This window comes from Trichechus manatus, unplaced genomic scaffold (genome assembly GCF_000243295.1).
Source record: "Trichechus manatus latirostris isolate Lorelei unplaced genomic scaffold, TriManLat1.0 scaffold00118, whole genome shotgun sequence".
Lineage (NCBI taxonomy): Eukaryota > Metazoa > Chordata > Mammalia > Sirenia > Trichechidae > Trichechus > Trichechus manatus.
This window is the reverse complement of record NW_004444054.1, coordinates 4916085-4942148: the sequence shown is the minus strand read 5'-3', so window position 1 is coordinate 4942148 and position 26064 is coordinate 4916085. Positions and strand designations below refer to the sequence as shown.

Here is a 26064-nt window from a genome sequence, read left to right as displayed (position 1 = left end):
GCAGTTATGTGAACGTAATCTACAAGAGTAATCTACACTTAAGCCAATCTCTTGAGATATCGTAGAGAGGGATGAGCAGAGAGACGGGGGGACCTCATACCACCAAGAAACAAGAGCCAGGAAAATAGCACATTTTTTGGAGTCGGGGTCCCTACACTGAGAAGTTCCTAGTCGAGGGAAGACTGATGACAAGGACCTTCCTCCAGAACTGACAGAGAGAAATCCTTTCCCGGGAGCTGATGCCCTGAATTTGGACTTCTAGCCTACTAGACTGTGACAGAATAAACTTCTGTTTGTTGAAGCCATTCACTTGTGGTACTTCTGTTACAGCAGCACTAGATAACTAAGATGTTTTGAATTTTTTATCTATTATGAAGTTCTGCATTAACCTTCCACCTTATGGATGTAGGAGTAGATGACATTTCAGTAATAACTGGTTGACAAAACCTGTGCAACCAAAACAAGAAAATCCAACTAAAGATTAACATTATAATACTTGGAGAATCTCAATTACAGTAGAACAAAACTCTGTTTTTTCCCTCCTCTGGTCTTGGCCTTTCCCTTCTCATAAACCCTGCTAGTGATAGTTAGAGCTATAAGTAACTGTATCATTGCACTCAAAGCAGAGTGGTCGATTTTCACTTTAGGAACTTTGTATTAAGTTAGAAAACTACATATTCCAGATATTTTAATATTTCACAGTGGACAAATATGTATCAGCTCACTATTAGCAATTAGTTCCAGTTTTTTCACTTTGATTCCTACTGCTTTAAATTTTCTGTCTAAAATAATAGATGAGATGTTCACACAAGCAACTTAAATTGCCAAGAAAGAGAAAATGCCAAAATTATGATTCGGGGTTCCCAGTCTGTGAACAAAGATCTTAACCCCAGGTAAGACTTGAGTAGGTTTTCAATAAAAAGAGAAAAGTAATATAATTTAAAGTGATAAAGCATGAAAGAAAACATAAATTTGCAAAAGGAGTGCGTCAGAGATGGTTACCATTCTACCAGCTCCCATTCTCCTCTTCTTCCATACTACTAGAATTTTTAGCTGAGCAAATGGCCACTTAAAGAAAAAAGAAAACATTTCCTAGCCTCCCTACGAAAGTGCCTAAACTTCAGATCAAATGCCAAGTAATCAAAACTGGCAGGTTCCAAGACCATTCCTAAAGAGACAGGTAGAGCATTCCCTATGCATTTTCTTAGTCATTTCTTCTTTCAACCTGGTCCTGGGCCATAAGATAAAGGGCCACACCCAGAAATGGTAAAGGACTGTCTTGAGGGAGCCTGGGCCTCTGAGGACTTTGTAGAATAGAGCCACCATAAACAGTTCTAAAATGCACACTTTCAGAAATTTAAATAAAAAGAAATAAGGCCACTGTTACTTTAGATTTTTGTGTTGCTCAAGAGGAAACTTAGTCCTAATCAATAGAGGATGTTAGATTTGTTTAACTTAAACAAGGAGAAAAAAAAAAGTGACATGAATTGTGGGTTTAAAAAATAGAATTCTTGAAATAGATGGTGCCTGGCTAGGGATCTTTGAGGAAAAATGTGGAACAGAACTTAAAATTCTTACTGGAAATCACACTTGCTGGATACATCGAGGTTGGAGGAACCCCCAAATCTACTGCCTGTAGAGAATTTTTAAGCCTTGAACCGAAGCTATCCCATGAAACTAAACAATTCAGCTCAAGTAAAAAAGATTGTTGGCCAAGAGCACTGCACGCTTTTAAAGAATTATCTGTATGAGATTAAATGGACAACAAGAACTCCAAAACACAGACAAGAACTTTCAGGGGCAGAGAGCCTAAGTTAACAGTGGTGAAACAATATGGGCACATAGTGAGAATGGTGACACAATGTGAAGTACGGAACCCCTGTCAGTGAACCATACGTGTAAAAATGGCTTAATGGGTGTATGTCTTATTGCGTATATTTTCACAAAAAGAAAAAAGGACATAGAATTCGAAATCAATCTGTTTTTTTTTAATCACCATATTCTTAAACCAAATAGAAACTTCATTTTGTTTCAAATGTCAACCCAAGTAGAAGAGACGAGCAAAAACTTGCAGATAAAAATGAACCAGAAAACAGGAATAAAACCTTAAAAAAAAAAAAACTGATGTTAATAAGATATGCTATAGAAAATCAGTAGAAAATATTTCTAAATATAAACACTGCATAAAAGTTATAAGATCACATAATAAAGGAAGTTTTATTTGGGGATTTATCAAGGAAAAGCATTTATAAGATTATCGAAAAAACAAGTGAATAAGAAAAAAAGGTCTGAGGTTTGTGTTACTTCAGAATATTGTGTTGTCACCACATCTCTACCTATTTCCAGCAAGCACTCAAGATAAATATCAATTCACATATTAATCATCATTCAAAATCATTTACAAAGAGGAAGTCCAATAATGTAGCACAGTTCAGAAAGGGGCTGGGCCAGATTATTGGATTTATTTTCCGTTACTATCCTATCGATGAAAAGGACACTTTATTAAAAGATATTTAATTTGTCATTGTAAAGTTCAATTTTCTATTTATATGAAAAATTATCATATTGGCAGGATTTTTAAGTTAAATTACTATTCTAAAAAAAAATTTTTAAACTGTTCCCCCATAATGCAAAGATAATTTTCTTGAATTATTAATATGAAACAATAATAGCTGCACTACTGTTCAGAAGAAGACTGTGCTGAAATATCATCAATTAACAGGCTAGGATAAACAGGGCTCTATTTTCATTTAAAGTTTTCAAACGACTACCTATTTACTAAAGTAGAATAATCAATGCATTTTCTTTTTCTTATTTCTTCTAAGGTTGCATTAAAAACATTGTAACAGTATCTAATAAAAGAATAGAAGACCATGAAAAAAAGAAATCTAAATCAACACTAAAAAAAACCCACAAAAACCAGAAATGAATTATAAATGAAATATAGAAGATAAGAAAGAATAGTGTCCAAAAAATACGAGAAAAGATTCTACAGCACAAGTAAGTGAACAGATGTGTTCACTGGAGTTTCAGAGTTATCAGGACCAAAGAAAAAAAAAAGTCAAGTATATTTAAAGGTAGGGGGCATAGCCTCAAGAGAGGGAAAAAAAACTAAGATTCTTCCCTTAAAAAATTAAATAATCTGTTGTTAAGAAAGATAGCTCCACTCATCTGCTGATTTGTTATACTGTGGTGGCTTGCATGTGGCTGTGATGTTGGAAGCTATATCACTGGTATTTCAAATACCAAAAGGGTCACCCATGATGGACAGGTTTTGATGGAGTTTCTAGAGTAAGACAGACTAGGTAGAAGAATCTTGCGATCTACTTCTAAAAAATTGGCCAGTGAAAACCTTCTGAATAGCAACGGAACACTGTCTGATGCAGTGCCGGAAGATGAGCCCCTCAGATGAAAGGCACTCAAAATACGACTGAGAAGAACTGCCTCCTCAAAGGAGAGTTCACCTTAATGATGTGGTAGGAGTAAAGCTTTCAGGACCTTCATTTGCTGATGTGGCATGACTCAAAAGGAGAAAACATAGCTGTAAACATCCATTAATAATCAGAACATGAAATGTACAAAGTATAAATCTAGGGAAACTGGAAGTTGTGAAAAACGAACTGGAACGCTGGAAGACTGATATCCTAGACATTAGTGAGCTAAAATGGACTAGTATTGGCCATTTTGAATCAGACATCCATATGGTCTACTAAGCCGGGAATGACAAATCGAACAGGAACGGCAACACATTCATTGTCAAAAAGAACATTTCAAGATCTACCCTGAAGTACGATGCTGTTAGTGATAGGAAAATATCCATACGCCTACAAGGAACACCAGTTAATACGGCTATTATTCAAATTTACGCACTAACCACTAAGGCCAAAGATGAAAAAATTGAAGATTTTTACCAACTTCTGCAGTCTGAAATTGATCAAATATGCAATCAAGATGCCTTGATAATTACTGGTGATCAGGATGTGAAAGTTGGAAACAAAGAAGGATCAGTAGTTGGAAAATATGGCCTTGGTGATAGAAATGACACTGGAGATCACATGATAAAATTTTTCAAGATCAATGACCTATTCATTGGAAATACCTTTTTTAACAACATAAACAGCAACTATACACGGGGCCCTCATCAGAAAGAATACACGGAATCAAATCGACTACATCTGTGGAAAGAGATGATGGAGAAGATCAGTATCATCAGTCAGAACAAGGCCAGGGGCCAACTGTGAAACAGACCATCAATTGCTCGTATGCAAGTTCAAGTAGAAGCTGAAGAAAATCAAAACAAGTCCATGCGAGCCAAAATACAATCTTCAGTATACCCCACCTGAATTTAGAGAGCATCTCAAGAATAGGTTTGACGCAGTGAACACTAATGACTTAAGACCAGATGAGTTGTGGGATGACATCAAGGGCATCAACCATGAAGAAAGCAAAAGGTCATTAAAAAGGGAGGTAAGAAAGAAAAGACCAAAACGGATGTCAGAAGAGACTCTGAAACTTGCTCTTGAATGTAGACTAGCTAAACTAAATGGAAGATATAATGTAGCTAAACTAAACGGAAGATATAATGAAGTAAAAGAGCTGAACAGAAGATTTCAAAGAGCAGCTTGAGAAGACAAAGTACTATAAAATGAAATGTGCAAAAACCAGGCGTTAGAAAACCAAAGGGGAAGAAATCAATCGACATCTCTCAAGCCGAAAGAAATGAAGGAAAAACTGAAGCCTCGAGTTGCAATATTGGAGGATCCTATCGGCAAAATATTGAACGATGCAGGAGGCATCAAAAGAAGGAGGAAGAAATACACAGTCACTGTACCAAAAAGAACTGGTCAACGTTCATCCATTTCAGGAGGTAGCATATGGTCAAGAATCGATGGTATTGAAGGAAGAAGTCCAAGCTGCACTGAAGGCATTCGGTAAAAACAAGGCTCCAGGAATTGATGGAATGTCAATTGAGATGTTTCAACAAATGGACGCAATGCTGGAGGTGCTCACTCGTCTATGCCAAGAAATCTGGAAGACAGTTACCTGGCCAACCAACTGGAAGAGATCCATATCTGTGCCTATCCCAAAAAAGGTGATCCAACAGAATGTGGAAATTATTGAACAATATCACACACGCAAGTAAAGTTTTGCTGAAGATAATTCAAATACGGTTGCAGCAGTACAGACAGAGGGAACTGCTATAAATTCAAGTTGGATTCAGAAAAGGAAGTGGAACAAGGGACATCATTGCTTATGTCAGATGGATCTTGGCTGAAAGCAGAGAATACCAGAAGGATGCTAAAAGCTAAAATAAAAAACTCCATTGCCGCCAAGTCAATTCCAACTCTTAGCAATGGCCCTATAGGACAGAGCTGAACTGCCCCATAGGGTTTCCAAGGAGTGGCTGGTTGATTCGAACTGCTGACCTTTTGGTTAGTAGCCTGAGCTCTTAACCACTGTACCACCAGGGCCTCGAATTGGCTATAAAAAGGTATTCGACTGTGTGGATCATAACAAATTATGGATAACATTATGAAGAATGGGAATTTCTAAACACCTAATTGTGCTCATGCAGAATCTGTACGTAGACCAAGAGACAGTCGTTCAAATAAAACAATGGGATACCGTGTGGTTTAAAATCAGGCAAGGTGTATGTCATGGTTGTATCCTTTCACCATACTTATTCAATATGTATGCTCATCAAGTAATCCGAGAAGCTGGACTGCATGAAGAAGAACGCGGCATCAGGACTGGAGAAAGACTCATTAACAACCTGGAGATGCAGATGATGCAACTTTGCTGGCTGAAAGTGAAGAGGACTTGAAGCACTTACAAAGCACTTACAAAGCCTTCAGTATGGATTAAATCTCAACATAAAGAAAACAAAAACCCTCACAACTGGACCAATAAGCAACATCATGATAAATGAAGAAAATACTGAAGTTGTAAAAAATTTCATTTTACTTGGATTCACAATCAATACCCATGGAAGCAGCAGCATTTGGGCAAATGTGCTGCAAAAGACCTCTTCTGAAGTGTTAAAAAGCGAAAATGTCACTTTGAGGACTAAGGTGAGCCTGCCCCAAGCCATGCTACTTTCAACTGCTTCATATGCATGTGAAAGCCGGACAATGAATAAGGAAGACTGAAGAAGAATTGACGTCTTTGAATTATGGTGCTGGCAAAAAATATTGAACATATTTTTGTCTTGGAAGAACTACGGCCAGAATGCTCCTTAGAAGCAAGGATAGCAAGACTCCATCTCACATACTTTGAACATGTTATCAGGAGGGACCAGTCCCTGGAGAGGGACATCATGCTTGGTAAAGTAGAGGGTCATCGAAAAAGAGGAAGACCCTCAATGACATGGATTGACACAGTGTCTGTAACAATGGGCTCCAGATTGACACAGTGTCTCCAACAATGGGCTCCAATGACTGTGAGGATGGCGCAGCACTGGGCAGTGTCTCCTCGTGTTGCTCAGAGGGTTGCTGTGAGTCAGCACCTAACAACAACAACAACAAGAAAGACAGGCAATGGTGTCTGATGTAGGAGATAATATTGGAGCCATTATTCCCTGTCCTTGAGCACAGAGAATGTGACCCAGCTGGAGTTGGACTCACAAGGACATAGCCACTGGGCCCTCAGGCATAAAGACAATAGCTAGGACAATCTTGGAAAATCTCTTTTCGGGAGCCTTTCACATAAACGAATAAAACAGAGCACAAAAGACTTCCCACTCTTATCCTTCCTATTAGCATTTAGTAAATAGAAGATTTGCTGGACCAGTGAAGACCCTCCTTACTGTCATTGCTGAAACCTGTACCGATGATTGTTAAGAAAGACAATTCAAAATGTAGAATCAGGGAGATTTAGCAGTTTCTAGCCAATCTGTGAAAAGGTGAAGCTTTCAATGGTTTTGCCCATTTTATAATGTTAATATATACTGATGATTCTGTAATGTTCCTTGGACTCGGACAGTCAAGGCTCTAGCAGCATGATTGTCTGCCTTCCCATTCTTGCCTATTCTGTAATATTCCTTGGACTCAGGCAGACATGGCTCTGGCAGCATGCTTGTCTGTTTTCCTACTGAACATATGCCGAATAAAACCTTTCTTTTTGCTTTACTAAACTTTGTGGTGTTTTTTACCCTACAATATGTCCCTCTGCATCTTATCATTTATGGGTATAAACAAACAAATAAAATACAAGAGTAGCAATGTGTTGGTACTATCAAAGTCAAAAGTTCTGGTTATCAATTGTTGCTTAACAAATCATCTGAAAACTTAATGGATTAAAATGACATTAATGGATTAAAATGACATTAAAATGACAATCATTTTATCATTCTGTCTCACAGTTCTGGGTGTGACTGGATTTAACTCAGCAGTTCTAGCTCAGGGTCGCTAATGCAGTTGCAGTCAGGTAATGTCCTCAGCTGGAACAGTAGGAAACTCATGGAGCTGGGGCTGCTGAGCCATCTCTAGCTCCATGTAGTATCAGTGCCTCTCCAGGGAGTTTATCCACCTGGGCTAGTTTGAGCCTCCTCACATTATGGTGGCAGGTTCCAAGAGTGAGCACCCCAAGAAACAGGAAGTGGAAGCTGCCTTTTCTTTTCCTGAAACTGCCACAATGTCACTTTTGCTGTATTCTATGGGTCAAGCAGCTGCAAAATCTAGATTTAGGAGAGAGGACATGTACCCAACATCTCAAAGAAAAGGATGCCACACAATTTCAGAGCTGTGTTTTAAAACCTCTACAATATACTCTCTGGACAGCAATAATTTACATGTTTCCCACATGCAAAAAAAAAAAACCACCCAGAAAGTTCTATCATGGTATTGAGTTCAGGCTCAGGGACTAGGATTTTGATATTTAAATAATGTCCAGGTATGGATATAGCTCCAAGGGTGGAGTCCTCCGGTACACCTCCTTCTATATGATTTCTCTTATTCAAAAGACTTGCGAACTAAAAAGACAAGTTAACTGTCTCCCCTACACCCAACATACAATGGTGGGAGAGGCCAAGTATAACCATGATGGCACCTCCTGTTCAGTAAGAGGGAAAACAGAAAGGCACTAGGTCAGGTTGCTTGCAGCCAGTTCCTTCTGGAAAAAATCCTCTGTGCGTTTTGGCTCTGCCCTTTGGGCTCTTGGTTCTATCCTCTGATTTATCTTTCCTTTTCCATAAAATGTTGCCTGTCTTTGCAGCTATGTAGTTTTATCAGTATGACTGGTGAAGTTTGGGGATCCAAAGACCTCTTTTCATTTTGAAGTGCCTCTGTCCCTTTTTGTCAAAGCTGGAAATGCTCTCATCAGAACAAGTCTCTAAAAAACTGTTTTACATTTTCCTGACTCTCATATGGGTTCATTCCATTAGAGACAAGCCACAACCACTAATCTCTTTACGATAAGTCATTCTCTACCGTGGGTTCCTTGCAAAGCTACTATGATACACTGCACTCAAAATTCTTAGGAGCACTATTGGGTAAAGGAAAGGACCTGCAAGATACACACCCTTAATAGTCATAGATGGCTTTCCTCTTTCTGCACGTTCCCATAAGGCACTATCTTAGGTCTTTCTGAAATTTTAAAGGATTGCTATGAGTCTGAATCGATTCGATGGCAACAGGGTTTTTATAGTCTCTTCTAGAAGAATTTTTTAAATTTAAGAATGTCTTGCCATCTGTAGAATCCAGAAATGAGAAACAATTTTATTTTCAAATCTTGGTTTCTTATAACCAGTTACCAGTTGCCATCAAGTTGGTTCTGACGCATAGTGACCCCCACATGTGCAGAGCAGAACTGCGCTTCCAAAGGGTTTTCTTCCAAGACACCTCTAGGTGGGTTCAGACTGCCAGTCTTTCCAGTTAGTAGTTGAACGCTTAACCGATTGTGCCACCTAAGGACTCCTATGGATCTTTTTATTGTCTTTAAATTTTGTTTAAAAAGGGAACTTCACTCATCTCTCTCCTCTTGCATTTTACCACAGGCAGCCCTAAGAAGCCAAGGAACAATTTCAACACAGAGTCTGGAAATCTCCTCAGTTGGATCAATTTAGGTAGCTTCATTTTCTATTGTCCATGTTACTGCAGTTGACAATGTTGTGAAAATTTCCACCACTAAACAACAAAGCTTCTCTTTCTAGAACCTTTCAGTAGCAACTTCTTTTTCCTTTAAGGCCTCAACAGTGGCCTCCTCAAAGTTTCTGCTAATAATTTCTTCTAGGCCCTTTAGGCTTGAACTAACACTTTTCTTGACTGTCCAGTTCTAAAGCCACATAGTTTGGGATTTTGTAACACAGTAACCCATTCCCAGTACCAAAATCCTTTCTACTTATCTACTGTTGTTTAAAAAGGACATATGTGTGTGTTTAATAAATAACCTCAAAACTTAATGACTTAAAACAACAACCATCAGTTTATTGTTGTCTTTCACAATTATGGGGATTGATTATGCTCAGATAGGTGGTTCTCCCTCAGGTGTCTCATGCAGCTACAGTCAGACAATGGATGGGCTTGAACAGTGGGGCACTGGAGCAGCTGAGGGCTGGACAGCTATCTCTTCCCATGTAGCCTCAGGGAGTTTCCATGTGGTCTCTCCATGTGGGCTACACTGGGCTTCCTCATGGCATGATGGCTGGCTTTTAAGTGTAAGCGTCCCAAAAGACAGGAAGTAGAAGCTGGCAGTTTCATTGGACTTAGGCCCAGAAACCGACACATCATCATTGCTATATACTCTATTTGTCAAGCATCAGAAAGCACAGAATCAAGGGGAGTACACATAGATCCTTTCCATTGCATCAGTAAGAGAAGTGTCCAAGGATTTGGGAGCCATGTTTAAAACCACTACACCATACCACAGTTTTAAAAATTAAAGTAAGAATTTTTATCACTACCCTGTGATTAAAAATTCACTTCTACATTTTTCAGAAACTATACACCTATCAAATCAAGGCATGTTGGCTATGCTGATTAATTACTTACATTTCTTAGTGCCTGACTATTAAAAATAACTATCATGCTCAGCTGAGGATTTCAAAGAACAAACGGACTACCAGAATATATACAAAAACCAACATAGCATCAAATTAAAAATGAGGCTCCATGAAATTACTACACCAAAGACATGAACAGTGGCCTAGAGAAGCACCCAGTGTGACTCTGATGAATCAAGAAATTTTCAAGAACCATGCCCCACATGCCTTCTCAAGGTAGAAGAAATTCAGGAAATTCAGGGTCAAGTTTATGAAACCTTCCTGGCACAGTGGTTAAGAGCAGCGGCTGCTAACCAAAAGGTCGGCAGTTCAAATCCACTAGCTGCTCCTTGGAAACCCTATGGGGCAGTTCTATCCTGTCCTATAGGGTTGGTATGAGTCAGAATCGACTCGACGGCAATGGGTTTGGTTAGGTTTTTCCCTAATATGAAAGCCTGGAAGGCATGTATCCCAGAAATTCCCTATTCCTAGAAACACCAACCAAAAACCAAAACACCTAGAAACACCAGCAGGGTCTATACTACCTATAGGCCTATAGCGGTCCCAGTTAGATGTCTATCCTATTTTCTACCTTCCAATAAAACCTTAACTTATTTTTTCAAGTATCCTCTCAATTTCATGGTATTTACTTCAAAAGAAAGCAGGCCCTGGTCAATGAGACGTAAGTTTGACCGATCTAAGCCAGCATTTCTCTGGGACAGTCCTATTAGAATTGGGGGGGGGGGGGGCACTTTTTTATTTTGCAAGACCTCTAGCTCCCTAGCCCCTGTCCACAAAATGCTCTGGAAAAAAGAATTACCAAATTAGAATGACTAGCCAAAGTCAATCACAGTAGTTTCATTCTCATTCCTATTAACTAGTTTGGAATGGGAATGGAATACAATTCTGGCCAATGAGGTAGAAAGGGAATCTGCTGGGAGGCTTCACAAAAGGCTTTGTTCACTGATAAAAACAGAAATGCATTGGAAGGAAATCTCTCTTCTTCCAACAGAATGTTGTTTGTTGGGATGCAATGTGCTGGTCTGCTGGCCATCTTGAGTTTGGCCAGAACACCAATAATGGCAGGCAGCGCAGAAAGATGGATAAACCATGGGTTTTCTATGACACTGCTGAACTAATAAATTAACTAAATCTTTAAGCTTTGAGTATAACTCAAGAATTCTTGTTACGTCATTTAAAAACGTGTCATTTAATCCTGTTAAGATGAGGTTTTCTATTACTAACAACCCAAAGTCCCCTAACTGATAAAATTTATGCCTCAGTCAGTAAAGTCCTGAGAAAGATCCAAGTAGCAAATTCTTAATTAGAAAAATGTACATTCATAGATTCTACCATGAATAGGATTGCTATCAGTTGGAACCCACTCGACAGCACCTAACAACACCACCCAATATTAAAGCAGTTTTAGCCAATAATTGAAAAACACATATAAGAAATATATAGGCTATAATAAATGTTCATTGGGAGAGACTCTTACCTTGGTGCTTCCTCTACCACCTTTTGATTTCTTCTCTGAATTGAGCACTCTCTTTCATTAAGCCACAAAGCATTTCCATGTTTATCACCTAAAACCTGAAAGAATAATACCATTTCAAAATCTATATAGTCATACCCCACAGAGTATGTCCCCAGTTACCATTTCTCCATGTAATACCTCTTGATTTTTAATAGTCAAACCTCATAGAGCATATGTACATCTCAAAACATTTTTTTGGGTGATGTTAATAGAGGAAAACTTTATATTTACAATCTGAAAACTCAATAAAACATTTTTTATAAAAAAAAGGTTTGAAGAAAAAATTCTCGTTATGTTTCAACAACATCAGAATCAATTGTACAAATTTTACGAAGTAAGTGTCATTAAGGGGACATACATTCTGTATGTCGATGGTGCTTAGGAATGGTACCACAATGTTATTATAAATAACCACTTGTTGTTAACCATATTAAATGTTGGATCCTTGGTGGCACAGTGGTTAAGAGCTTGGCTACTAACCAAAAGGCTGGCAGTTTGAATCCACCAGCTGCTCCTTGGAAATTCAATGGGGCAGTTCTACTCTGTCCTATAGGGTCTGAACTGACTCGATGACAATGGTTTACATTAAATGTCTGTTGATCAGGAAACGATATATTATGCATTTACATCCAAAACTATATTGCTTCTTATATATGAATGTTTTTACTGGGCTTTATTTATGTTATAGGAAATTGGTAAAAGGTCTGAGGTTAATATATAAGAAATTACGACTTTTCCAATTTGTATTTATGGGAAATAGGCTACGGTTGCCAGTAAGATACAAGGCACCCAGTTAAATTTGAATTTCATATAAACAACAAATAATTTTTTTAAGTAAAATATTAGACTTCTGCATAGAACCAATAGTTTATTTTTCTCTAAATTATGTTCATTCTTCCAGTTCATTTTTTAACGTTCTGCACATTTACTAGGCATTCAATAAAAATGATTCTGATGAATGAATGAGGGGGCTAAGCAACCAGAAAAATATATAAATAAAAGTACTTGTAAGAGAAGTTAATCCTTAAATACATCATGTATTTTTAAAAAGTTTTAATATGGTCCTCTATAAATATACATGTATTTAATATAGAAAAATCTTCAACATACATTGCTTACTGAAAATAGCATCATTGAAATAAACGATTTCACATGATACAAGACCTTTAGCATTCATGGATTCCACTGTGGAACAGCACTGTGTAGCTGAAAACCACTAGTATAAGCCAACCAAATGGTGCCATTCACATTGCCAGTGTACAATTTCAGCATGTCAAAAGGTACACATACATGACAGACAGTTGGTGGAAAAAATAATAGGTGATATCCATAGATACACTTCATTGAATATCTTTAGACAGACATTCAAAAAACAATAATGGTGCTTGCATCTAGGGATAGAAACCAGGTAACTTGGAGAAGAGGTTGAAAGCGATGCAAGCTTTTAGTTTCTTAGTCTGCTATAAGAGAAATACACAAGTGGGGACTTTCACAAACAGAAATTTATGTTCTCAAAGTTGAGGAAGCTAGAAGTCCAGATTCAGGGCTCCAGCTCTAGGGGAAAGCTCTCTGACTGCTCTGGGGGAAAATCCCTGTCTCAGCTTCTTAGCATTCCTCGGAGATCTCCCCGTGGCATCTATCTTTCCCCATTTCTGCTTGCTTGCTTCTGTGCCTAATCTGCTCTTTTTAGATGTCAAAAGTGATTGGGTTTAAGATACACCCAACACTGATATGGCCTCATTGACATAACTAAGAAAACTCTATTCCCTAATGAGATTATATGCACAGGTATAGGGGTTAGTATTCCAACACATATGTTTGGGGGGCAGGGCGGGGGACAAAATTCAATCCATAACAATACCCTTCATTATGTACACCAATTACTTAATATAAATAATTAAATAAAGGAAAATAAGTAAATTTAAAACCCTCTGAATGTAGATCAGTATGGAAAACATCTATCTATATTCTCTCCTTAGGGCTACTGAAAGACATTTTCACCTAAATTTAAAAAATATCCCTAGACTACACACCACGGCTAAGTTTAAAAAATTAAAAAGCTGACAGAGATATAAAGTTATATAATTTAATTCAATAAATATTTATGAAGTACTAGTAATATGAAAGACACTGACCTGGTTGCTGGGGACAGTAAAATGAATTAAGACCTAATCTCTGTACTCAAGGACCTCATGATCTACTAGAAAAGTCAGATAGCTAAAGATAAAAGAACATAAGTGATCTTCTGGTAGTGAGAACAAGTGCTAGATGGGGAATACAAAGAAAGGGAAAATTAATACTGTCTCTATGATCTTAAATGAAAAAACAAAAAAAACCCGTTGCCGACAAGTCTTACATGAAGGGCAGCCCAAATATCTCCCCTACTTTAGAGACCTAAATGTCCAAGTGCCTACTCAACACCTACACTTAAATGTCTAATGGGCATTTCCATCGGGATCTGCCTAACATCATAATCCCGATATCCTCCCCAAAATATGCACCTTCCAAAGTCTTTCTCATCTCAGTAAATGGCAGCCCCATTGTTTTGATTACTCAGGCCAAAATTCCTAAAGTCATTTTTGATGCTGCAATTTTTTTTTTACACATTACATCCGAGATAGAAAATACTACCTTCATAAGATATCTAGAATCCAACCACATCTCACCACCTCTGCCACTACTGCTCTGATCCAAGTTGCCATCATCTCTTATTAGAATTACCACAATAACCTCCTAAGGAATCTGTCTGCTTCAACTGCTGGATTTCAGAACTGGTAAGGGCTAGTGACAGCTGTGAGGATCCCTGGTGGCGCAATGTTAAGTATTTGGCTGCTAACCAAAAGGTCAGCAGTTCGAGCCCACTCAGCAGCTCTGCAGGAGAAAAGACCTGGTAATCTGTTCCTGTAAAGATTACAGCACAGAAAACCCTATGGGGCAGTTCTACTCTGTCACATTGGGTCACTATGAGTTGAAAATCGACTCGATGGCACCTAACAAGTAATGATTATGTGTCTCCTTTTTTCTATGATGTTGCATGAAGGTATTTATTGCACTGTCCTGACCTTTTCTCATAATCGTATGTTGGGTGAGTGGGTGTCAGATTATGTTTAAATTTGGAAGCCTTTGCTCCAAAAGAACTGTTCCTGAAGGACGATACACAAGAAGCCTCATCCACATATAAACCAAGTCAGAAGTAGAAATCCTGGTCTTGGTGTAAGGTTGGGTATATTTTATATGTGAAACGACATGATTATTGAGGGCTAAAGCGTGGACTGTGGTAACTAATATCCAAAGACGGCCCCCCATGCAAAACAAATTCTGATATTTATACCCTTGTATAATTCCATCTGGCAATGAACCTAGGCTGGCCCAATAACTTGCAAAATGCAACAGAAGTGATTCTGTGCCAGTTCTGAGCCTAAACCTTAAAAAGGCAGGACAGCTTCAAAACCACATATTGCGGGAACTCTGACTGGCCGTTTAAGACTACCCATCTAGAAACGCTACACGCAGAAGCCATGTAGAGATGTCCGAAGTCTTTGCAGAGAGAAAGAGAGGCCCAGTTGCCTTAGTATCTCATCCGAGCCCAGTCTTCAAGCCATCCCTCCAAGGCACCTAAAATGTGAGAGCCACCCCGCACATTCCAAATCAGTCACGCTCCAATATGACTACCGCCCCAGTTGACATCATATGGGGCAAAAGAAGTACCCAGTAGGCCCATTCTGTTTTGCTGTAGGCTTAATTAGAATAAGAGTGTTTCACTCATCTCTGTACAACCAGCTCCTAACAGAATGCCTGTCACGCGAAGGCACTTAAACATCTGGTGAACTGAAATGACCTGAGTCCAGGTCAGGCATTCCTCTTTTAAAATGATGGAAGGATCTGAATAAATTTCTAAATGGAATATATTTGACCTGGTCAGACATCTTTGGACTGTTCCATTTTGGAGCTTTGTTTTTATATCATTCCCCACCCAGACCAACATCCTGGCACTTTAACAAAAACCATACCAGATGACAAAGGTAAGAAATCAATTTATAAACATCCCTTATTTTATACTTATTCAAATATTCTGAACAATTCACAATAGTTCTCAATGGATGAAAGGACGTGTTGCCAATAGGAGTAAATGATATTATTTTAAAGGCATAACAAAAATCAGAAAGCATTTGAAAATGTACCTGGATTTCTATATGACGAGGGTTATCAATAAATTTTTCTATTAGTAGTCTATCATCGCCAAAACTAGAAGCAGCTTCCTGAGATGATAATCTAAAGCCATCCCTAAAACAAAAAACAAAAAAAGAACAGTCAGACTAACAAAACAATTCTAGTCTTCAGCAAAACAAGATCAATTAAATATTTATTTCGGCTTACTTCTGAACACAGCAGAGAAAAATCCACTCAATGTACACATAATTAAATTAACCTTGGTTCAATTGTAACTCTTCAACTCACTAGCTCTGTGGCCTTGTGTGAGTCATTTAACTTCTCTAAGCCTAGATTTTCTATCTATAAAACAGGAATAACAATACTTATTTAACCAACTGTTGAGTATGAGATATTTTTAGTCAACCAGACAAAGTATATAAGACTAGTTCTATTTCTTCAACCCTAACATTACTATTAATAATTACCATTATTACATATAATTAATAATTAAAATTAATATTCAACTGTAATATTAATTCTACTATAAAAATATAAAAATGTATATCCATGTTACTCAGAATTCAGAAGATGCCAACAAAAATGCAAAGGCCTAGCCAACTGCACAACTGGAGCAAAACTATAGCAAATATACTCATTAAGACTTGAACACACAATAGGAGGATTTTCAAAAACATTTCCTGATATTTAAAATTACACCTTTAGAAATGCAATTATCTCCCCTACACCCACACAGATCACTATTATTTTTTCTCCTTTAAAATTGTTCAAAATTAATAATATTAAGAGAGAAAAGTATAATTTTTGATAATAAAGATTTAATTATCACTTTATATATAGTATTTTATTGCTAAATAATAATTGAAGTAATTATCATTAAAATATGCTTAATAAATTCATATGCTATGAAATGCATTTATTCTAGCAGTCCATTAAAAACTCAAACTTGCTTATATAAAACTGAGTATTATCTTCTATTTATTGATATAGTCAGAATATAAAATGTAATTCCTTTTACATGTAATGGTTTTCCAACCTTCAGATTAAATACCTGTATTTAATATACAGCATCAAAACCAAAATCTTCCAATTCTTTTAATATGCAAACTGTCCATCTATTAATATTAGAAATAACCATCTGATTTGTTTGTTTTGTGCCTGAAACATACAACACTGCAAATAAGCACTAAGTAGAAGAAAAATTTCAAAACATATTGCAAAAACCTCCTATTTCTCAGACTCTCAGGGAAAAGGTATTAGGTTTTCTTAGTCCTTAATTACATTGCTGATTTATGAGAATGGAATTTAGATCTCAGGAGATTACAAACTCCAAGGAAACTAGAAGCACATGGATCACTGTTTCAAATAGCCTTATAACCACCTTTTTATTAGACAGAATATATTTCACAAAGTAAACACATAGCACTTTACATTTTATCTCTGCTGTAATAATTAAGAGCTTTTGTTCTGCATTTAAACCAAGAGCACCAAAAATGAAAAAGCAAAACCACCAAAATAATGATCAAGTTTGATAGCATCACAAACATATTTTGAAACTCATTGAAAATTGTATTAAGGACATCATTTGTTACATTCAGTTATACACTCATTCAACAAATATTTGGTGATCACCCAACTATGTGGCTGGTGCATAGTTAGGGGCTAAGAATACAAAACAGAACAGAAACTGCCCTCACAACCCATAAAATCTAGTGAGGGTATTGAAAAAAGTCGATTTGATACTGCACCTACTCATGTCATAAAATTTCATTTAAATTTGGATAGAAAAAGGAAAGGCAGAGATTATTATGAGACTATCTGAGTCTACTTTCAACAACCTTCATGATTCTCACCCCAATTTATTATATGATAACAACAAACACCAACAAATACTATTCATTTAAAAGTTTGTCAGATATTCTAAAGACTTTAAGACAAGTCACAGATGCTAAACCCGTAAAAACCAAACCCACTCCACTGAGTCAATTCCGACTCACAGCAACCCTATAGTTCAGAGTAGAACTGCCCCATAGGGTTTCCAAGGAGCAGCTAGTGGATTTGAACTGCCAATCTTTTGGTTAACAGCCAAGCTATTCACTACTGCGCCACCAGGGCTTCCCTGAGAAAGCTTAGGAAAGATGTTACAAGAGGGAGACATCCTTTAAGATGAAGAATAAAGCAACTGGTGGCTACTAAGTTTTCCTTTGTATCAAATGAACTAAAATTTTGTGGATTATACAAAAAACTTTTTTTTTTTTTGGCCTCAGGAAGAAGAGAGAGAGTTCTCATTGTTCCAAATAAATGTGGGATGAAGAGCAACATTTTAAAATGTATCATTAAATCAAATAGTGTCAAACCTTTGTTGATCTCAACAAAGTTTCAGAGATGTTTATTTATCAAGTTGGAGGAATAATTTTTTAGGTAGAAAATTACTTGTGTGTATGTATTTTTACTAGTTATAAGAATGTATTTTGAATCAATGTACCTGTGAGACAAAGAACTCCAATTGTCGTTTGTCTTTGGTTACTGAGAGATATCCCTTGGAATTTCCCAAGTAATCTAGGTATCTGTTACCTAAAACCACCATGTGCAACACTTGCAAACAAATGGGGGCTACACAGACCATACCTGGTAAACTAACCTCAGGAAGGGTTTCAATTAATCATGGATACATGACTATGCAATGAAGCCAATTAAAGGGCTTGAACATGGAAGTCGCTTTGTTTTCAACTTTCACAGTCCATCACCAGTAAGTATCAGTGCATCCTGATTGCATGTTCGATCAATTTCAGACTACAGAAGTTGATAAACATCTTCAATTTCTTCATTTTTGGCCTTAGTGGTTGGTGCGTAAACTTGAATAATAGACATATTAACTGGTCTTCCTTGTAGGCATATGGATATTATTCTATCACTGATAGCGTTGTACTTCAGGATAGATCTTGAAATTTTGTTTCTGAGGATGAACGCAATGCGATTCGTGTGTGGACCTCCCAAACTTTCAGCTGGTACCCCACTGACCTAGCCTTGGGTGGCTGGGGATAAGAGAGTGCTGCTTGGAGCTGCTGGCTACTAGGCTGGAGAAGTGAGAAAGTGAGGACTGGATCAGTTTCCAGGTGGGAATTAGTATCTGTTTTCGCTAACCAAAATAAATCCAAAGCCTTTTGCTTTGACGAAGAAAGGTGAAAAGTAGAAACAGCACTCAACATTTACTTTGCAGTGAACAGTTAAAGAAGCAGCATGTACCCCGAGCAGCGAGAGTGGTGTCGCCAAGCTCCTTCCCCGGGAACTATACTCAGCATCTCAGCATCCAGCTGCCATAGCTTTGAACTGTTCTGTGATCATCTGTGCTTTATCTCGATTTATTTTGTGCATCCATTAGCAAGATGTGTCCTAAGGTATCAGAAAAGTATAAAAGAGCTTGTAAGGGTTTTGTGTGTTATTTGGTATGATTTGGTAGGTTATTTTTTGGGTCTGGGAACACTCAAAAGTTTTTCCCACATAAATTAATGGCAATTGCTTCTTCACTTTATGCCATTTCAGCTTACAAAAGGTTTCACAGGAATGCTCTATTTTCGGATAGTAGGGGAAACCTGTAATGCACAAGATCTCAGTGAAATTATAACTGCTTTAAAAAATATATTTGCTTCAAATTTTGAGACTATATTCAAAATTATATAGTCAAATGTTGGTAAGTTTTGCCTATAAAATAGAATCGTGACTGTAAAAATGCACACGTACATTGTAAAAACAAAAAGATCCTTTATTAATGTTTAAGAAAGTGGAAATCTTTCTGTAACAGGATAATCGTCATTAAAAGATAAATAAGGAAGTTTTCTGTATAATTTTAATTTTTTCTCATCTAAAAGAAATCAGATGTTGCAGGCGGAGCTCAGGGCGATCCTCAGGTGAGGGCAGCAGCTCCGCTTGGGGCTCCACCATGGAGGAACCAGGTCGACACGGGGTGGGGAAGAAAAGATGCCACCCGCACAGCTCCCCTATAGCACCCTGAGTGGCCGCAGTTGTGACATTAATAGTAGCAGAAAGCTCAGCGCCCGCCGAGGAGGTGGCTTCCGTGCTGGTAAAGTTGTCCAACAGCTCTTTCTTCGTAATGCAGGGCTCCCCGTTACAATCTCCTTCCAGCTTTGTCCTTACTACTCAGAGCTGATTTACACAAAAACATGCCTTGCACTTGTACCTGGAGGAACCGGAGACAGTGGATCAACCTTTAGTGGTGACCATCTAGCTGGTGTCCACAGTGGCTGTGGTTCCCCTATGCCTGTGAGAATTACAGAAACTGGAGGTTGGAATACACGATAAGGCTTGGTTTATAGCTGGAATCTTTTTGCTACTGACTATACCTATATCTCTCTAGGTGACAACTGCGATACTTAATGCATTATAGCTAGCCTGAACTACAAAAGCCAATAATAAGGATTCTTTCGATGGTACCCATATATAGTTGAATAGCTTTGAAGTATCCCAGCATTGCAATATATGTGGATACTTGCAGAGAATGCTATGAAGCTTATGTCATTTACAACTTTATGGGCTTCCTTACAAATTATCTGACTACTCGGTATCGAAATCTGGTATTAATACCTGAAGTTAAAGATCAACGGAAACATTTCCCTCCTTTATGTTGTTGTCCACCATGGCCTATGTGAGAAGTACTGCCATTTAGATGCAAACTGGGTGTACTGCAATATACGGCTGTCAGATCATTCATTATCACTGCTGCTTTAATCTCTGAGCTGCATGGTATATATGATGAAGGGAACTTCAGCCTTTCCAATGTTTGCACTTACCTGGTTATAATAAACAATATGTCCAATTGTTTGCCAAGTATTGTCTCCTGCTATGAGTCCAACCCAACCTATCGGCAAATTTCTGTGTATAAAGCTGGTAGTTCTTGTTTCTTTTTGGCAAACAGTAGTAATTGCTTTATTGGTAAAAATTCACATTATTTCTGAAAAGCATGCATAGGAACAGCACTGTGGTGACAGAACTCCAGGACTTTATTATCCGTATTGAGATGTTCCTTGCTGCTATTGCTCATCACTACACTTGCTCATATAAAACGTATGTCCAGGAAGCCAAAGAAGGCTCATGCTTTGATCCTTTTCTTGCCATGGGGGATGTTTCATATACTAAAGATGATATTCCTGAACAAGAGAGACATGTCGGAAGGACAGTCATGGGATGACTGACGTGATGGTTAAGATTGTGTGTCAACCTGGCTGGACATGATTCTCAGTGTTTATATGTGATCACTCCCACGATGGAATCTGCTGTGAGTAGCCAATCAGTTGAAAGGGAGTTTCCTTGTGGGTATGGCCTGCATCCAAATATAAGCAGGCATTCTGGCTTTTTGCTCACTCTGGATCCTGATGCTGCCTCCTGTTCATCTGACCTCTGAATCTTGGGACTTGAACTATTAGCTTATCTGCTGATCTTGGGATTTGTCGATCTTCACAACCTGTGAGCGGGAGCCCTCTCTCCTACCTGCTGATCTTGGGTTCGCCAGTCCCTGCAGCTACGTGAATCAGGAGAAGCCTTGCGGTCTTGCCTGTCAATTTTGGGATTCGTAGATCTTCACAGCCTATGAGCAGGAGCCCTGCTCTCCGACCTGTCGAACTTAGGTTCACCAGCCCCTACCCCCTACGGCTACATGAATCAAGAGAAGCCTCTATCCTGATCCACGGACTTGAGATGTTCCAGCCTCTACAATCATGTGAGCCGTTTCCTTGATATAAATCTCTGTCTATATATTTATACGCTTTACTTGTTTTGTTTCTCTAGAGAACTCAGCCTAAGACACCTGAGGATCAAGATCAAAATGAACATACAAGCTTACTATCGTCATCATCACAAGATGCAACTTCCGTTGCATCTTCTATGCCATCTTCACCCATGGGTCACTACCAAAGGTTTGGGCACACCAGGACCCCCCCAGACTATACTTACTGCAGCTAAGATACCTGATGCAATGTTTAATGACACTACAGATAAATCTGTGGCCTCTTGAACAGTGTGCAGAAGCAAACTGTGCTACTACCATACTAATCCATTACCTGGCATCCCATTGCTCAGGATTTTGTGCTTGGGACAAGCCATAATTGATGGAAAATTTCAACATGAAGATAGGTGTAAGCCAGGTACAACTATTGAACTTACATAATTATGTTTTGTCTATCAGTCTAAATTTCCTATACTTAGACTTGATTTCTTTCTTAACAATAGAATATTACATACTGACAAGGTAGAAAATGACTCCAACTAAATGTTCCTGACGTTACACTGCTTTATCATAAGGACGTCCAAAAAAAAAAAAAACAAAAAAAAAAAAAAACCTCAATGCTTTCTACCACTGCTGCATGAATATAACACTTTAGAATTAGCACAAAGCATAATTCAGAAACATGAATTAGTGGAACTTAATCATAATCATGTGCCATAAAACTTAACAATTATTTCTCAACTGGATTGTCTTTCAATATAAATAAGAATTTATCATTAAAAAACAAAAAAGAATAAATATCATACAGTTATCCTAATTACTCCATTATGGTATCTGTTTATTTGTCAGTTTAATAAAACTCTAGTCACTGCAATTTACATCAAAAATATATTTTGGACAGCATCTCACCTGGTCTCTTCATCATCCCACGCGATCCGCATGCCTTTCCCACCACCACCTGCTGAGGCCTTGATCATGACAGGGTAGCCTAACAGCAGGGAAGAATTAGACAGAAGTTCAGACTTTGATCATGTGGATGTATGAACATGACAAGTGACCACATGTTCAATAACGCAGAAGACAATAACTGATTTATTGAAAAGTTCCTTTCTTTACAGTTAGGAAAATGACACCAGGATAACAATCATACATATTTAAAAAATAAGAGAATGTAATCCGTTTAAGAGAACAAGGCTATCTGTATCAACAAACATAATCACATTTTCTCCATTAATGAAATAAAAGCTAACAAAACAAATTATTTGACAATGGTTTCCAAAAACTGAAGTAGATATAGCATTGACTTACTGAAGATATAAGAAAAAACTTATAGCACCAAGGGAAAACCCACACAGGTAAGCGCGCACACACACACACATATGATTTCCCAAAAGTGATGTTTGCATGCATAACAAATTCCCTTTTTCAAAAGTAGCTATTTACAGGTATTTTAGGTATTTTCATCTGAAAAGTCACAGGGAGCCCCTACTGCTTTTATCATCAAGAACTGACATGATGGTATTGAGAAAAATCAAACTATGGCTATTGTATTATGGGCCGGAGCAGGAGATCAACAGGGCACTGATATCAACTGAGAAGCTATTACTCGATCTTAAACATTCAAATGTGAATGCCTAAACCAGTGGGTATTGTGAAAATATAAAATAAGAGCCCAAACAAAGGACATCATCGGTTAGTTTTGTAAGAGAAAATAAAATTGTCTTTAGTCAAGCACCGAGTATTTAGTTATTATCAAGTAAAATTTTTGACAGAAGTCATCTATAATGATTTATCAAGAAAAGTGCAAAAAGCTCCTTCCTTCAAGGTTTTCTGAAAATAAGGCGAAGATCCTCATATGTCTGAAACCATTTGTTTATGATCCTTTCTAAAGAAAGAAGAGATCAGTAAGCCCTTAAAGGACCCCGGGTGACCTGGGCTGCTCTAATACTGGGACACTCCAGCCGTAGAATCTTTAGAGGAAAGGGGAAGGAAGGGCCAAATGTCACAGACCTTTCGACCCCTACACCACAAAACATCACTCTTAACTTCAACTTAGTTAAAATGTTACTTGCTTCCTAAGTGTTTCATAACTAATTCAATTTAAAAAATTTTAATGAGCATTGGCATTTTGATGACAGTTATGTTTACCTGGGATAAGTTTTTACTTTCTTGACCATCAAAAACAATGCTAAGTAAAATGAGATGATAACATACTGTTCTTACATTGGGAGTCTTATAATTGAGAAGAGAGAGGGCAAGTACCCAAATAATTGTAACATCAGGGATTCAGAAGAGAAAAAGATCATAGGATGGTAGAAAGAAAAGGATTAGAAAAACATCTTTGAAGAAAGGGCCGTTTAAACAAGGCTATGAAAAATAAGCATGATTTGAACATTTCAGAAAGAATAGCAGAAACAAGACAGAGTTGAAAACATAAGGGACAAGTTTAAAAAATAACTAATACAATTCAGTTGAAGTATAGAGGAGGCAGGGAAGGGGAAACAGAACTAAAAACATAGACTGAGGCCAAGCATGGAAGATTTTGCATGCCACGGGTCCTACACGAAATTGGCAAGACTAGTGTTTGTCTCAGTCAATGCAGTGTCCTCACAATGAATGTCACATAAAGGGATCCAGATTGAAACCAGCAAAGAAGAATTAGCCTGCTCTTGAGCAGTGAAGAGGCACTTTCTAAAAATGAGACTCTGGAATGCCTGAGAAACCTTTTTTACAACAATTTACAGTCTTTTTTAAACACAAGGATCCATACCCCTCAAAAAAACATATTATTAATTCACCATCAAAAACTATCCATGGGACTTGGGCAGACACGGCTCTGGCAGCATGGTTGTCTGTTTCCCACTTCTGCCCTTTTGAATATATGCCAAATAAACCTTTCTCTGGCTTTACTAAAAAAAAAAAAAAAAACTATCCATGTAACAGGAAACCACAAGAGATGTGATATCCACATCCTATATGTCTATAATATTCAGTTCCCTCTGAGGATAAGAAAGTTTTTATTTCGTTTTTCTGGTTCCATTACAATCTACAGTCATTTACTATGAACCCTGGACTATACTGATATTTGTCAGGTTCAGAATTAACACTGGTAAATAGCTTAAAAGGAACAAGTTTGGGAAACAAAATGCACAGAATAACCTATCAACAGGAAATTATTAGAAGTTCAGAAAAAGCAAAATATCATGAGAGAAAGGGGCAATGTATAATAAGGCAACAACAATATAGTACCAAAAATAAGGGGCAATACAGCATCAGATCTGTGAATACATGTAACTCAGGAAGGAAAGATTCCCTGACAAAAAGCTAACAAGTTGAATATAAAAAGATAGAGGTGAAGGCAAGGCGGAGATGAGAAACTGGCGTTTTGGGCACTAATTCCTAATCTAATTTTTGAGCTACATTTGGAAATAATCTAAAGGTAAAGTCTTCTGCTCAAATTTTTATGCTGCCACCAGGTCACAGAAAAATGAGGAGCTCGCCATTTAAAGATGAGGGGAAAAATATTCCCACACACGATATTAAACAATACCAAACAGCCAGTCTCTCATCTTTGTCTCTACTTTCTCTTTTATTGTGTCTCTGCCACTCTAATTAGGGTAAGTCCTGGGGTAAAAAGATGGAAAAACAAATTCAGTCAAAAGTTGGCATTTCTGGCAAAATCAGAAATGATTAACTAGTTGATAGTTATTGATGCTCCTTCAACTTACCTAGTCAGGACATGCAGTTTTCCCTACTGTTCTCTCACATTTTTTATCCGTTGAAATACTTACTCCTGGTGTTCAACTTGTACTGCTAATGCATTTGTTTAATTTTATATTCTTCAGCTGACATACGCAGGAAATAGACCAACCTTTCTTATCGTAACAAAATACAAAATTCTTGATGCTCTTAAAAGGAGGCACATTTTCTGGTATGAAGAGATTGCTTAAAAACAAAAAGTTAGGTCCTAGCTCCATTCCCAAGTTATCTTCATTTTTATGGTCCTCTCTTTGGATGTCTACTGCTACTACCTTACCTCACCCTCCCAAACCCAGAGATAAATACAACTCTCCTACTAATAATGTTCCAACTCCTACATGGAGAAAGTCTCCATTTCTTATTTCCCTTCTGCACAATTAAACAGAAACAAATGTTCCCAATAAGAACTCTATTAAATATAAGAGAAAAAAATTAAGTAAAATAATTAAGAAAATACAGAAAGTTAGTTCACCAAAGTACTAAAAGGTTTCTCTATTTTTCACAACTAACAACAACACATGCTTTTCACAGGGTAGTTTTAACTTTGGGACAATACATCTTCTCCGATTTCCTTTCCATAAAGGAATAACTCTCCTCCTTTCCAGCAACCAGTGTATCTTACTTTCCACCATAAAGAAACAGTAATTCTTTCTAAATCTACCACGAAATTGTCATTCATCAATTCAAAAACATTTACTGAATATATACCATGTGCTGAACACTGCTCTGACTCTGTCGGCTACAAAGAGGAATAATTCAGAAAATTCCCTGCTCTCACGGAATTTACTCTCTAGTTGGGAAAATATATATAAATAGATGTGTGTGGGTGCGTGTGTATGCACACACGCGTGCGTACACACAGGTATATGTATGTACGTGTGT

General features: G+C 37.6%; 1 protein-coding gene and 1 pseudogene across 2 annotated transcripts in view; one reads left to right on the top strand and one right to left on the bottom strand.

The window, feature by feature from the left end:
* Positions 1–26064, bottom strand: part of PCCA (propionyl-CoA carboxylase subunit alpha) — a 472769-nt gene that overhangs the window by 263582 nt on the left and 183123 nt on the right. For both annotated transcript variants that reach the window (XM_004384162.1, XM_023738522.1), the window contains 3 exons: positions 22333–22411; positions 15695–15797; positions 11475–11569 (listed from right to left, as the gene is read on the bottom strand). In XM_004384162.1, coding sequence (XP_004384219.1) covers positions 11475–11569; positions 15695–15797; positions 22333–22411 — 277 coding nt within the window. The remainder of the gene's footprint in view (positions 1–11474; positions 11570–15694; positions 15798–22332; positions 22412–26064) is intronic.
* Positions 19767–21926, top strand: LOC111821967 (transmembrane protein 184C-like; annotated as a pseudogene).